At 38.7% G+C, this 15,229-nt stretch overlaps 1 protein-coding gene across 2 annotated transcripts in view; it reads left to right on the forward strand.

Moving 5' to 3' along the window:
• Positions 1-15,229, forward strand: part of adarb2 (adenosine deaminase RNA specific B2 (inactive)) — a 303,296-nt gene that overhangs the window by 282,139 nt on the left and 5,928 nt on the right. For both annotated transcript variants that reach the window (XM_038292043.1, XM_038292044.1), the window contains exon 9: positions 11,950-12,131. In XM_038292043.1, coding sequence (XP_038147971.1) covers positions 11,950-12,131 — 182 coding nt within the window. The remainder of the gene's footprint in view (positions 1-11,949; positions 12,132-15,229) is intronic.

The raw sequence follows: 15,229 nt of genomic DNA on the forward strand, positions 1-15,229 counted from the left end.
TACTGTTGTGTGTGTAGAAGATTGTTAGAGACGTCAAGTCTTGCCTTACGTTGATTCTGTTTGGTTTATACTGTAATGCGTGGTGCCTTTGGCGGTTGGTCAGATTTAGGCACCGGATTGGATTGATCTAGTGAGGCCGTGTGACTGCCCTCTTTTGTTGTGTTTGAGTGCATTTATTTCCCACAAGCCCCACTTTTTTTAGACCAAGCCTCTACTGAAACGAAAAACAAAGATGTTGCTTCAAATTTTGGGTGAAATCTGGAAAACTAGGATCTACAGACAAATCCACCAAATACGTAGTCAGCTAAGTTTTTTATAAATTAAAAAACAAAATAAAGAAGATTATCACAATAAAAACATCTGTAACTAATAAAGGTGTCAAGCAAGCTTTAAAGCCTTTTTAAGAAGAAAATATGAAAAATAATTAATATTTCTTCATGTTTTGGTAGGGCATTATACTTGAACAAACTTGTTACTGAGGCAGTACCTGTTCAGATCCACAGGAGTAGTTGATAAACTAGTGCCAACTTTCTGCTCTCTCCCAGCCTTAAGATTTTGAATCACGCAGAGATCTAAGCCTACATGTATACAATATGTTAAAAGATTCATCATCTCAAAGCCAAACGCACCACTTCAGATTTTTTTTCTTACACTCAGCCCACAGACACTTCACAAACTCAAGTTCCACTGCCGCTCCACACTGACATTGTTCCAAGCCTGAAAAGCAACAGCTTAGATGTCGTCTGGCACGTCAGCGTCCCGGCCTCCGCCGAGACCCGGGGCTTCTGTTTGTGGGAAAGATGAATGCTGGCAGACGATCTGAATGACACCCAACTTGTAGAGACAGCGTCAGCCATCACTTCAGATCTAGGCCAGTCAGAGAGGTGGTGTGGCAGACGAGCAGAGAGATGTAGGGCACGTTTGGTTTCTGGGGATCATTGATAAGAACAAAGGCAGTGACATTCACAAACAGGGAAACACATTAAATCATGTCAGAGGCACTGTAAGGATATGAAAAAAAATCAAATATGTTCTACAATTCATTTTTCCAAACTATGCTTGTATTAGTTATGGCTGCAATTAAAGGCGTAAATAAACACTCCCCATTAAACATCAGGAATTAAAAGTGGTTATCTGACTGAAAGTGAGTTTTTGCTCTGAAAAATAAAAAGTATGGTAGTACTGTATTTTAAAGGTCCTTCAAACTCGGAAATTAGACCAGTAAACTCAAAAGTTAGATTAGCAAACACAAAATTAAGACAAACACACTAAACACGTGAAAAGAAAAAAATAAAACAAGTAGCAAAATCAGTTAGAAAAGCTGCAAACTACCATAGTAGAAATGCTCCACACCACTAGGGGGAGACAATGATAACTTCATATGGGACCAAAACATAGACATTGGCCATTTCTCAATATATGTACTTGTGCGTTCTCGTGTATTTGTGAAACATCATCAGCCCTAGTACTGTTCCAATTCACAAGAACAGCAGACCGAGAACGGTCTAAGTCCCCGGATGTTGTTCGGAAGTCCCCTCCCTCTTTACCCAGCATGCATCAGAGCAAACTTGTCCGCTCTTGAGATTGACAGCTGCATTCCCAGCATGCACTGCGGCAGTAGCAGCTTTCAATCGGTCTTTGTCAGACACGTGACTGACACGCCCCCTAGCGCCATTTTTGTGGTGAGCGGAAGAAAAACAAAACAGAAGAAAACAAGAGGAGAGCGCTGCCAGCAGTGAGGATTATCAGTTAAATGGAAAAGAACAAGAAAACTGAACGGATACCCTACCCAGACAAACTTTCTAAAGCTGCTAGGGAACGATATAATATATTATTATTATAGTGACAAGGCAGATGTTGTGGGCAGTTGCACAGATAGCTGCAGTTATTAGAGCAGTTTGTGCTGCTCATCAGACTGAATGAAAAAACTTGTCATAATTTTTGCACATTGATAAGTTGCACACTGTATTTGCTGTTCACTTTATCCAGGCCTATTTTCACTGGGATCTGCAGTCTTCTTTACAGATATCACCTGTTAGGTCATATCTCTAAGGAAGACCACAGTGAAAACAAGTCCAGGGAAAATGAAAATCTTCTAATTTAATCTAAAGAGCAATCTGCTATATACGAGGGAGGAAGACAAAGTAAAACATTTGAAGCTTTGCACTGTTCTGCATTATTTATGTATTTGAGATTTTGTATTGCATTTTCATAAATCCTCTGCTTGATTGAAAAGATAATAACAACACTTGTTTCAAATTTCAAATCCACTCTTTATTGTACACACATTTTTACAACTTCAGAAAACATTAATATTTGAAGTGATGGTGAAACTTATATTTGTTTTGCTGTTATTTTTCAAAAGTAACTTTAAGAAAAGCAAAATTCTATTTGTGTGAAAAGAAGAATAAAAAAAGAAGAATAAAGTTGAAACAGTACTTGATCTGGCATTCATTTATTAGCTGGTTTCTCTGTGAAAATTTCAAAACAGTCAATAATCACTGTGACTATGTCCAAAGGCCTCCACAAACTGATGAGGCATAATTTTGTGCAAGGTGACTCTATCTGGCCACACAATTGCACGCTTTAGATTTGCATATAAAAATGACACCATTTCATTGAATGTTCTGTACACTGTCTTTGGTGAAACACGGAAGAGATAGCAAGGTGTTTTGAGGGCAGATCCAATCTCAGACGCATGAAGGTTAACAGAGCATTTGAAATGGACTGAGAATTTTATTTTGAGCAGACATGAGAGGCAGCAGAAAATTAAACAAAGCCATAAAGGTTGCCAAGTTTGGTAGACCCGTATAGTACTGGACTTTTTCATTACTGTCTCCAAAGAAGCAATCAGAGATCTGCAGCTCATCAAGTTCACGCTGCAGCTCTCTGTTTTCTTCCAAAAGACGGTTCATCTCTGCACACCTGAGCACACACAGGTTACATTCTGTCTGTCCTTCCTGACGACCACCTTCTGTGTCATCCTTGGTGTTTGGCCGGCCAACGTTTTCAGCAGCCTTCTGCGTGTCAGTCTGTTGCTGGTTAGGGTTCTCTGTCGCCTCATGTGTTACTTCATCCTGTCGCTGAAGGATTTCATCAGCCTGATGGAGCCCCGTTTCAGTTGCTTGCAGGGCATTCTTTTTCAGCTGTTCCCGATAACCACGTCTTAAAGAGCGGTCTGTGTCTGTTGGTTTGATGTCAGTGTGGCCCAGATGCAGGGATGGAGCCCAGTCTGGGTCAGTCTCCATCATCTCATATGCGGGTTGACCTGCAAAGTAGATGAAAGGTTGAGTGTTTTACACATCTATTCAAAACACTATATAAAGCACCTTAATAACAGAGCCCATTAGATTAGATGTGTTATAAAATAAGATATGCTTATGTTTCCCACAGTGGGGAAATTTGCTATACCGAAAAAGCACAAGTACATCGGATTAGTAAGGCCAGAGGTAAATAAATAAACTGAAAAGCTTACAGGACGAACAAAGGATTATAATAAATAAACTTAAGTAGATTGCACAGGATGAATAAATGCACTGAGTTGGCTGACGAGTGGGTATGTACAGTGTTTTTATATGTACAGTGTTTTTATATGTACACTGTATTTATATATATTTATTCATAAAAAAATATATTTGTATTGCAGATTGTGTAAATGATTATATACAGATAATGCATTATTTATTAAATTTTAGCGGTCTAAAAAAGAAATAAAACAAACTTTCCGCTTCTCTTCCACAGCATGTTTCAGTAGGTTTACATGAACTCCTGCAACTTTATAAGCAAACCATTTCAGCGTGTTGATTTCTATTAGTGTATATTTATAAGGACTTACCTTTGTGAAAATGCCGAGAGCAAACACGAACATGAGGAGATATTTTATGAAACGTGATGTCTTTCCTTCTTACAGCAGCGACCCACGGAGCCCGACGCCTCTTTGTTAAGTCCTCTGTCTGCGGTCCGTATTTTTTTTCCAAGTGGGGAATACGAAAAACCGTAAGGCCCCATCTGCTGTTTTCTGTTTAGAATTACTGTTGCATCCTTTGACGCAGCACCAGTGTCCCATTATTTCCAAAGAAGCAACTAGAACACGTCTGCTCTCTGTTAGTTTTCTTTTGTTTGTTGCTGCTGTCTCTTCACCACAGAAATGCCGCTAACTACCCTAAATGAATTGCGCTTTTGCGGAAGTGACGTACACTGTCACAGACCGATGGAGCGCTCCACTGAAAGTTAAAAGATCTTTTTTCTGTTGTTGTTGTTCAATAAAAGTACGTTTTAAGATCATTTGAGGCGAGAATATTATACTTTAACCCTTAACAGGGCACTCAGAAAATCAATATTCAACAGTGTTATTGGAATCCAGGACAAGACCTTATTACCTTTGGAACATTAAAAAAATATGGATATTTGATGGCAAAAATGTGTAATAACAAGAAACGCCAACTTTCCTTAATAGTTTAAGAAAAATAAAACAAAAGTGCTTCTATAAGAAATAAAAAGTAAAAGAAATACATTTTATTTTTGTCCAACATAACCTTAGAGGCATTAATGCTGATACTGGCACTTATATTTTTTTTATAAACCTAAATATAATTTTTGACTAGGCTTACTAACTTTTTAACTTTTCAATTAGCTTTTTACCTTTTTTTTTTCTTTTTTGCTTAATTTCCAGTAGGTAACATATCATTCAAGGACTTTTCTAATTGGACAAACGCCAAAATAAGAAGTACAGCCATGTAGCGATATCTTTGCTGAATGGCTGGATATAGATCTTATGCTTCTAGACCTATGCAAGTGATCAAAAATAGTAACTTGCCCTATAAAGGGTTAAAGCGTCACTATGTGGCCCATTTATTTTTAATGCGTAATTAAAAAAAATAATCCAAACCGCAGCCCGCCTGCAGCAGTTCTCTCTCAGCATAGCCTTGTGTGAAGTATAGCTGGCTCTGATGGCGATTTTTTTTGTTTTATTTGTCAAAATGTTCATTTGATTTGTGTTAATCTGACTCTGTTAATTATTATTCCCCCACTAAATGAAAAAAAGTAAGAATGTTTTATTATCTAGAGACTATTAATAATAGAAGGTGAAATGCAGCTCTAGAAGAGTCAAGGGTGTGGTAACGTCACGAGTACGCATCTGTTCCAGTTGACCCATATTTATGCTGTATGCTCCGGTTCTCCAAGAGTCCACACTTTCCTGTGTTCTTCTCAATAAAATACTTGGCGAGGACACAATATTAGAATTTTTTGAGTCCATACTTCTTATGAATTGAGAAACGGCAATCATTACAAACTAATGTCTGTTAATTACACCCTTAGCAACGAAATAATGGGAAACACTTCATGATAGCGAGCTTCTGTTAGCGTTGCATTTATGATTTTACTAAGGTTCTGGTCTCAGAGGTGTCAAAAGTATTCATGTTTATTACTCAAGTAGAAGTATAAATCCTACTGTTTAGAAGTTAGAGTATCAAAGTCAGTTTTTTACTCAAGTAAATCTATAAAAGTAAACATTTTAAAACTACTTAAAGTATAAAAGTAAAAGAAATGTTAAGGACAGATGCTTTAAACGTTATGCAGGTTGCTGCACTACCATATTAAAGGAACATTTAATCTACCATTCTGAATGATAACTTCCTTGTATTTAATTTTCTTAGTTGTATAACTTCTGGCAACAGTGTCAATCATGAAAAAGTATTTATTTTGTCCAAGAACAAGATGGTGCAGCAACAAATCCAACAACAAAGAAAGGAAATATCTCGATGAAAGAAATTATTTTGAGGGTTTTTATTTTTTTAAGTACCAACAGACCATGATGAAAATTTGCTTAAAGGAATAGTACACCCAAAACATGATTAGCCTTCATTTTCTACTCACCCCCATGCTGAACAACACTCTGGAGTACTTTTTTGATATCTCAAATGCATCTGGAGATCTGGGAGGCTTCTTGCTGTCTGCTGACATTCAAATAATGGAGGTCTATGGCGCCCGAGGCAGAAAGGTCCATAAAAGTCCACAAAAAACGTGTCAATATTCCTCCATACTGCTCGTCCAATGTATTCCAAGTGTCCTGAGTGGGTAGCGTCCATAATTTACTCGAAACGAAGTCATTTAGAATGTTTTTAGAGCATAAACAGTAGTGTATAGGATTTCCTAAAAGCGCGTTCAAGAGTCTACGGAAACCGCGGCAGACCAAACCAGACGAAAGTGCGCATTCAGCGTCTACTCTGCCAATAATGCAAGCGTAGAAGAAGAAATGTGCTGTTTACCTGTGCAAAGAAAGAAACAACGAAAGAAAAATGTCTGAGGACTTCAGTGTTGAGGAAGAGCATGAGTTCTTTGCCGAGCTGAATGCGCACTTTCATCTGGTTTGGTCTGCCGCGGTTTCCGTAGGCTCGTGAACTCGCAGGCGCGCGCTTTTAGGAAATCCTATACACTACTTTTTATGCTCTAAAAACATTCTAAATGACTTCGTCATGTCTCATTGTTGTGTTTACTACATGGGCGTAGGTTTGCATAGAGACCATAGTAAATTTTGGCCCGACCTACTTGTCCCTACCAATAATTCTATGGGAACAACATGTTTATAGTTTACAATACAGTGTTGTGGCAGCAGTTGCTTCTTTTATCACAACTTGTATATTAAAGGTAATAATTTAAATGCGCAGTGTCAGTACCCCTTATAGTTCCTGCGCCTATGTAAATACAATAAATCTATTTAAAGTCCCTTGAATATGTTATTTTTCTTTGTTTGACAACCGAATATCAGCATATATATATTAAAAAATAAGAATTGGTTTTACCTCTGTTTACCTCTGCACAATTCTATTTCTTCAAAAGGAAATTTCGGATAAATACATAAACAACTGACATATTTAGACTATAATTGGTTAAAGAGGCACATATTTACCTTCCATTGAGGTCACTGGTGAGTTCAAATGTAACCCTTTTCAAAGAGTTTTAAATCATTCCGAGCCACTGATGCTTCAAACATTGATAAACAGCATCTTGTGTGTGTAGTGCTTATAAAATTTGTATAAATGTAGCAAAAATGCTGTTTTCTCTTTAAACGAAATGCGCCCTGATGCATAAAAAATAAAATAAAAAAATAGGAGTATGCATAATGAGTAGGACCAATGACATCGGACCAATTCAACTTAAGACCTATAGTGTCCCTAAAAAAGTTGAGATCAAACCTACGCCCTTGGTTTACTAGTTTATTTTTTGAGTATGCAAGAGCTTTTAAATTTGCTCTGAAATCTTGTATTTACATGCTCTTTGCACTCCACTGTACTTTTGCGCTCTTATGTTAGTCGTTTAGAGGGTCTTTAGATTGTGAGAAAAACAATACTTCAAGTTTTGACCAGTAAATGTTTTATTATATTTTATGAACCTCTGTAGTCCAGGGAACACTTATTCTGTATTTTTAAATCAGTTTTCAGGAGTTATAGCTGTTTTTATTTCTTTTTATATGTGTATTTTACATTGTAGCATGCTTACTGCTGTGTTTTTTTTTAGGTAGACAATTTTATGATCTGTCCAGGGACAACAGATTAAAAAATAGCCTTTTGGCTAATTCTGGTGCATTTGCAGGAATGGTTTTTAATGTACACTGTCCCTTACAAATAAAAAAATAAAAATAAATCAATTAATCAAGGGTTAAAACATTAACATTATAACATCTAAAACCGCATGACTGTTTTATCCTAATTCTCAAACCATGCAAAAAAAATTAATAAAAATGACCTTGATAACTGTAAATTTGACTGATAAAACAGTTTTTTTGTTGTTTTCTTTATCTTATTTTTGTAACATGGGAAGCCTTCCTGTTTCTTTGGGTTCTCTCCTCTTTGACATGTTTTAAACGATTCTGCTCCCCAAGTGTCTGGAGCGGTCGGATCTTTGCACTTCTTATGCTTTGAGTGGCAAAAGGCTATTGAAGAGCGGAGGAGTAAAGGAGGGGAAGGAGATGGACAGACAGTGGAGACAGCCCTACGTCAAATCAATGTAATCAGACCTCTTATCAGTCCGCCATTGGATGTGAAGGGAGCCCCAGACAGGGAGAAAGGGAGGGGGTGGCTGTGCTGGAGGGGAAGGACAGATGTTTGCTTGCATTCAGATGTCCACACACCTATCTCACCTTCCTCTATTCTCCTCCATTGCCCCCATATTGACTCTAATGAGTTCCCCAGCTTACGTGTTTCCAGGTTTATTTAAAACCACGGCCCCCAGAGGAACCCATAGGAGGCCGCTGGGGCCAGTCTTATCGCAAACAGCCAAAGCAGCTCCATCTGGGCCCTGGGGGCCCAACTCCAAACACATCGATAGACCGACCGGCTCGTCCTTGACGGTTCGACAAACAAAAAAAGGACTTTGTTTTTTTCTGGGGGGATTAAACGAATCAAAGCAGCAGCCTTATTAATGATTATTCAGAGTTATTAATGTTTGATTCAGATTGCTGAACTTGGACTTGTTTTGTTTGGTTTTTATTATTTAAAAAAAAACAGGCTCATTGGAAAACATCATAAGACTTTTGAACTTCTTTTTTTTGTTTTAGGAGGAAATGAAAACATTGATTAAAATCAATTACTCATTAAATTCTAATGTCACGTAAGTAGTCGCACAGGAGCTACATGAATTTTTGATTTTTACTTTCATTAAAGGGCGAGCCTCAATCAAAGTCCGCTTTAAACAACAATCAATCATAAATTCACGATCCTGCTGCTCTGCGGTGAAACCCTGTGGCTCCCTGAAGGCGTTTAGTGGCCCTTTAACTTCATCGCCTTGAGAAAAATTCTCATTCCTAATCCTCAACTTAACACACTCATTGAAAATGTACAGTTTTCATGAAATTTTCTGTTTCACCCTCCTGGGACTCACAGCTAGCTCCTACCTGTAGTATCAAATAAGAAGATACATGCATGTTAAAAATAAATCCTTTACGCAGATGCTCCCATTCAGCTTCTCTCGTTCTGCCAAGCATCCTCCCAAAGGAGACATTGATCAAGTCTTCATTGAAGGAAAAATCAAATTGGCTATTACAGAAACACAGGAGTCAAGGCCATTGAATGGATGAAATGAGCCATGAATGGAGCGAGAGGGAAGAGAAGAAGGCAGGATGGATAGGGGGCTCTTTTGTTCAAAGAGGTGCATCTGCTCAAGAGAGGAGAAAGATGGGTAATAAGAGACTCAGAGGATTGTTCCTGTGGCAGGTGATTCATCCAGCTCCGTGGAGCGGAGGAGAAAGACGAGGTGAGGCTGGTGAATGGAAGAGTGAGGATGGAGGAGATGAGCGTGGAAATGGGGGGAGATGATCTGCAGGCATGTGCTGAGGCATTGTAGTTCTGGTTTTTGTGTTATAACAAGCTGCCTGTCAGATGATGAGATCAGAGGCATTTGTTGCTAACCGGTCAAAGACACCGCCTGCTAAAAAAAAGAAATAAAAAAGAGGTCTACGCTTACTCTGCGTAATAATAAATAACTGGGTTGGAAATCAAACTGAAATCCTTGCAGCTCTTCTTTTGTGAAGGTGAGAAATGAATGGGCGACGAGGTGCCATGCTTTTAACATTAGCTGTAAGGAAATACAGGTGAGCATATTCCTGCTATTCTATCGTTTAACTTTTCGACATGGAAGATAGAAAAGAAGCAGTGACTTTAAAACAATTTCTCATACTTCAAGTGGGGAGTCTGGAAGAAAGCAACAATCTGGGGTGTACTCTACATGGAGTGCGCTGTGAAAAAGGGAGTTTAAAATCAAGAAACTAAACTAAATTTTAAGGAAAAGCAACTGAAACCAGATTAAATTGATCCATCCATGCAGCAACATGGTTTTACTTAATAGGATTTCTTGATTTAAGATTTTAAAATCTAGTAATAAGCATTGAACTCTTAACTTTAAAATTTTATGTATGTATGTTATGTTATAAATATACGTTTGTTTGTATTTTTTATCTTGGTAAAAAACAAATAATAACAATCTGGGACAGAGCTTCTACACAGCTTCTCAGACTGTCTGACCCGGAGCAGAATATTGGAAATATCTGCATCTCCAGCTGCTCATGTTAAAGGCAGACTGAAAAATCAATTGTTATGTATTAAGAAAGGGGGTCAGGAAATTCATTTGACTATTTATACTTAAAGGTATATTGGATTATTATACTTTTATTGTGCAATTATTGCATATTTAGGTGGATTATAAATAAAAAAGATTTAAAAAGAAAAACTTTAATCATGAAAAACAAGTTGTTTTTCTGGGTGGATCATCAAAATAAGTGGTCCTCCTAATTGTGAATCATTCTTGTGATATGTTTACCTAAAGCCGTCCTATGTGCTCGTCCTCATTTTCACTTACCAGTGGTGAGTCTGACATAGTGAAAAAATTTGGAAATCTTGTTTTGGAACGTAAGCTTGCATGAGTGATGCAAACAGCAACTCTTAAACAGAGCGCGCTTGACGAGAAACGGGCTTGTGCAAGATCTCGCACGTATATAACAGGCGTTCCCTCTCAGGCGCAGCTACAGGGTTATGCATGTACATTTATTTCTTTTTAAGTGGAGAGGGCGGGTCTTTTCAAAAATTCGCTAAGATCCTCCACTATACCTTTGTTTATCAGTGCTCTTATTTTAAACGGCCTAAATTAAAACTTGCTGTAAGCAATTATTTTCATATTGATGTCATTTCTGAAAATTATCTAAACTTCGATCCCATACACAAACAGGTGAGTATAATTAAATGTTTTTGTTTGATTTATTTGGTATTCCAAATATATTTTTGGATACGAGTGAAGCGGTGTCTTACTTTAAGCTTGGAATATAAAGAGATATTGATGCCCCACCAGTACAGACGTCCCAAAGAAAGGATTTACCTTCATTTCTGACAGGGATGGATAATATTTCAGCAGCAAGAGCTAAGAGCCCTTAACTGGACTCTGTTATGCAATTGAAAGAAGCGAGTATCGGCTTTGACCCATACCTGATGCCTTGACGACTGTAAGTGATAAACATAAGACAGGAGATATGTGGAGGCGGTGGCCTAGTGGTTAAAGCATTGCACTTGGGTCCCAGAGGTTCAGGCTGCCATTCGGTCTCCTTGAGCAATAGTCAGAGTGGCAGACTTCAGACTGCTTCCTGGGTGCCGGACAATGAGACCCCCCGCCCCTCCCCCCAAAAAAAAGTAAATTAAAAAAGTCAGGAGATTTTTTTAAGAGTGCAAATGTTGCTAATGTTATTTGCTTAACAAGTAAAATCGCTGAAAGTCTTTGCTGAAGTTTTTCTTTAGTTTTCCTAAATGCAAACATGCCAGTCACTGAAACCATAAAAGGTACAAAAATCTACTCCCTATCATGGCTGCTAACTTCAGTGATTAAATAATTGTGTCAGCCCCATGTTGTTCACCTTAGAAAGGTAATTTGTTCCCCAGTCCACCATCAGCGCTAATTGTCTAACTAGAACCCAATGAGAACATCCACTCAACATTTCTCCTGTTCTATGCTTTGTTGTCAAGGATATTATTTCAGAGAACACCGTGACAGCCCGGTTCAGGTGTAGCTGCTGATCTTTATCAATGGCGTTCATATTCGTCGCAGAGACAGCGTGTCCCCAGAACTGTGCGCTGCAGGAACACAGACCGGCTGACGTACAACAGCAGGAACGCAGGGGGTGCTTGATTGATAGCCTTCCTTTTTTCCATCTTTTCTTTCTCTCTAGGCGTGTATCAAAGCTCTGCAGTGACACAGTTTAACTCACAGGTCCACTTTTTGCAGGGTGGCAAAACGTAACAAGAGCCGTTATCCTCAGGGAGAAAGGGAATGAAAGGTGGAGGAAGGTTAGATGAACCAACAAAGCTGAGGAGTCTGCAGAGTTTCTACATTTTCTTCCCTGAGTGATCCGTATTTGGCTGCTATGAAAGTTACCTTCTCACTTAAATTGTTTGTTTTTGATGTACGCAGGGTTGAGCAACGCTGAGTACCAGCAGCAGGGGAAGGCCACGTGCGTCAGCGTCAACTGGACTGTGGGCGACCCGCAGCTGGAGGTGATCAACACAGCGACGGGACGGCGATGGGATTCGGGGACGCAACCACGCCTCTGCAAGCACGCCCTGTTCGCCCGCTGGACCAGACTGTACCGTAAGGTGAGGGAGCATCTCTCTGGAATCAGGCCAGAGGACGGTCCAAAGCAAAACTCTATCCAGTGTCAGGTCTAAGCACCTAAAACATGGGGGGGGACAAGGAACTCAGACTTGCAGTCTCAGTAAACATGTCCTCCAAATCTCAGGGTTCAGTCAAAGTTTAAGCTGTTGAAGCTGTTCACCAAAGTTCAGCAGGTTGAGTGCTGCTCGTAAATCAACCACAACCTCCCCAAAAGCAAGTCCACGAATCACAGTATACTTCACAAAAGGTGGCTATGAAAACATGCACATAGCACACAGCTTTATGCATGATAACACTACACAGATACATTTATATACAATTATTCTAACACCAGTCACTCACACTGTGGCAAAAGTAGGACTAAAGTTCAGGAGAAGCGGGTTTATAGTTGAAACATTAAAAAATATCCTTTTAAACATTGCATTGCTGTGGCTGGAATATTGTACAGGTACATCTGTGCAGAATATGGGCTGGAAACCCCAAGGTCAAAGTGGGAAACGCCTCCAAAGGTGGTAGAGAATGACCGAGCCAAGATCCTGTGGGACTTCCAGATACAGACGAATGGTAATGGCAAACCAACCTGACATTGTGATGGTGGACAAAGAGTAGAGGGAAGCAATTGTGGTTGACATAGCAATACCAAGTGACGACAACATCAGGAAAAAAGAACATGAAAATCTATAGAAATACCAGGGGCTCAGAGAAGAGCTGGAGGAAACCTGGAAGGTCAAGGCATCAGTGGTACCCGTGGTCATTGGGGCACTTGGGGCAGTGACCCCCAAACTTGAAGATATATATATATATATATTAGTGCTGTCAAAATTATCGCGTTATTATCGCGTTAACGCGAGGCCATTTTAACTGCGATAATTTTTTTAACGCGAGATTAACGCTATGTGGTTTTATGGTAAAATTTTCCAAGTACATCCCGCTGCAGCCTGCGGAAAGGCGGGGCTATTTTCCCCCAGTCTATGCATTTCTCATAGGCTTCTAGAGCGGAGCTCCTCAAGGGAAAAAGACGCTCATACACTGGGTGACGCTAGTGCCTTTTCTTTAAGCCCCACCACCAACAAACAAGTTGAGTGTCTGGTAACTAGTAGCAACCTGAAATACGCTGAGAAAACAGATTACTGAGGTGAAATGGAATCTGCTACGGCACACTTGCTGTCTGTGTACGCCACAGGTCGGTATCGTGTGTGTGTGTGTGTGTGTGTGTGTGTGTGTGTGTGTGTGTGTGTGTGTGTGTGTGTGTGTGTGTGTGTGTGTGGGTGGGTGGGAGGGTGTGTCTGTGTGTGGGTGTGTGTGTGTGTGTGTGTTCTCATTTTTGTTAAGAGGCTGAAAAGTAACTTTCTAGAGCATAGACTACCTCCATCTAGTGATGTCGGTCAATTGATTTTTATGTATTGATTGAAAATTGTTCATTATTATCTTGGTTAATTAACATCTAATGTTAACTGTACTACATTTTATAGCAGTAGGGTAAAATGCTTGTCTTTGTTCAAAAGACTGTATTAACTGTAAAGACTGTCTTTTACATCAGCCTGTTTTCAGGGCCTTTTTTTTGGCTACATATTTGTTATTTTTTGCTACATGCCTCCCCATCTTCTTGCCATATGTTTCTATGGCATAAATCAGTGTCTGTGACCTGTTTTCATAAAAAAAAAAGAACGTTGGCACAAACCTAGCCTGTATGTATTTTTTGTATGTCATCGAGAGTATTTCAATGATTTTCAATCAGAAAAAAAATTTGCGATTAAAATGCGATTAATCGCGAGTTAACTCAGGCATTGATGCGATTAATCGCGATTAAAAAAATTTAATCGATTGACAGCACTAATATATATATATATATATATATATATATATATATATATATATATATATATATATATATATATATAGTAGATTTATAACCAGAAACTTTTCTCCCTGATCTCTATCTCTACCAATTCGTTCACACACACATATGAAAGCAGACACACACAGAGCAGCTCAGCTGTCGTCCTGTACGGCTCAGTGGGCACAGTGAGATGCTTACTAAGCTAAGTTCGTGTTTTCAGCTCCTGAAGAAGCCAGTTCTTAGCAGAAAAACAGACTGTAGTGTAAAATGATTTGGGGAAATAAAACCACAGACCGGAGGTGCAGAGTTTCTAGTTGGGGTTCATGTTGTTTTCCGATTCACTTCTAGACGCGGGTGCTTTATTAAAGTATTAAAACGTCAGTATACAGACTCTCTTCATACGGTGCCCAGGGTGGAGCCAATGTTTTTTTTTTTTAAAGGGGGTTTCTGAAAAAAAGAATGAAACCAAAAACCATAAATTGTGTGAAATATCAAGTGAACAAAAGAGGCATGTTCTGCTTTATGATCCTTAGATATAGCAGATGAAATATATGATCAAATCCTAATATGAACAACACTAGAAGGGAACAGGTTTTCATTTTTACATCATCATTAAAAATAAAACTGTTTAAAGAAGAAGGAATTGGTCATAGAGAGTTAAAATGTATGGTTTCTATGCCAGTTCCTATCATCTATTTATTATTAATTTATTAAGTATTATGTCTTTAGTGCCAGGAGTTCTACAGAGGTGCTGGCTCCTGATGGCCCCCAAGACTCCATAGATTAGAATATTACTGAGTAAATTTTTATAAATGAAACAGTGTGTGAAGACAGACACAGATTGATGTGGTCAAGAATGTTTTAGAATAATTGATCAAGTCAAATAATCTGTTAACCTGCTAAACCAAAATCAACCAAAACGAAAAGAAAACAAAATGAAAAGCCTGAAAAATCCTGTCATGGTGGACAGAAGCCTTATTTTTACAGTAGGAGGCTGCAGTTAATGGGCTTAATGAAAGGTATGTTTAATATGTGCTTAAAGTTTGTTCATTTCAAAAGGTACCTTTATTCTTAAAGAAACTTTGTTTCTAATTAATTTATTAACTGTAACTGTAATGTTTTATGTAACCGAGGAACAAGCAGAGTTGCATAATCCAGGCCCAGAAGGTGCCTGTCTTGTTTTCCTTACCCTGTTAACTTTACCCAAGTCAAGTCAAGTCAGCTTTTATTGTCATTTTC

The sequence above is a fragment of the Cyprinodon tularosa genome, unplaced genomic scaffold (assembly GCF_016077235.1).
Source record: "Cyprinodon tularosa strain WSP-4 unplaced genomic scaffold, ASM1607723v1 ctg306, whole genome shotgun sequence".
NCBI lineage: Eukaryota > Metazoa > Chordata > Actinopteri > Cyprinodontiformes > Cyprinodontidae > Cyprinodon > Cyprinodon tularosa.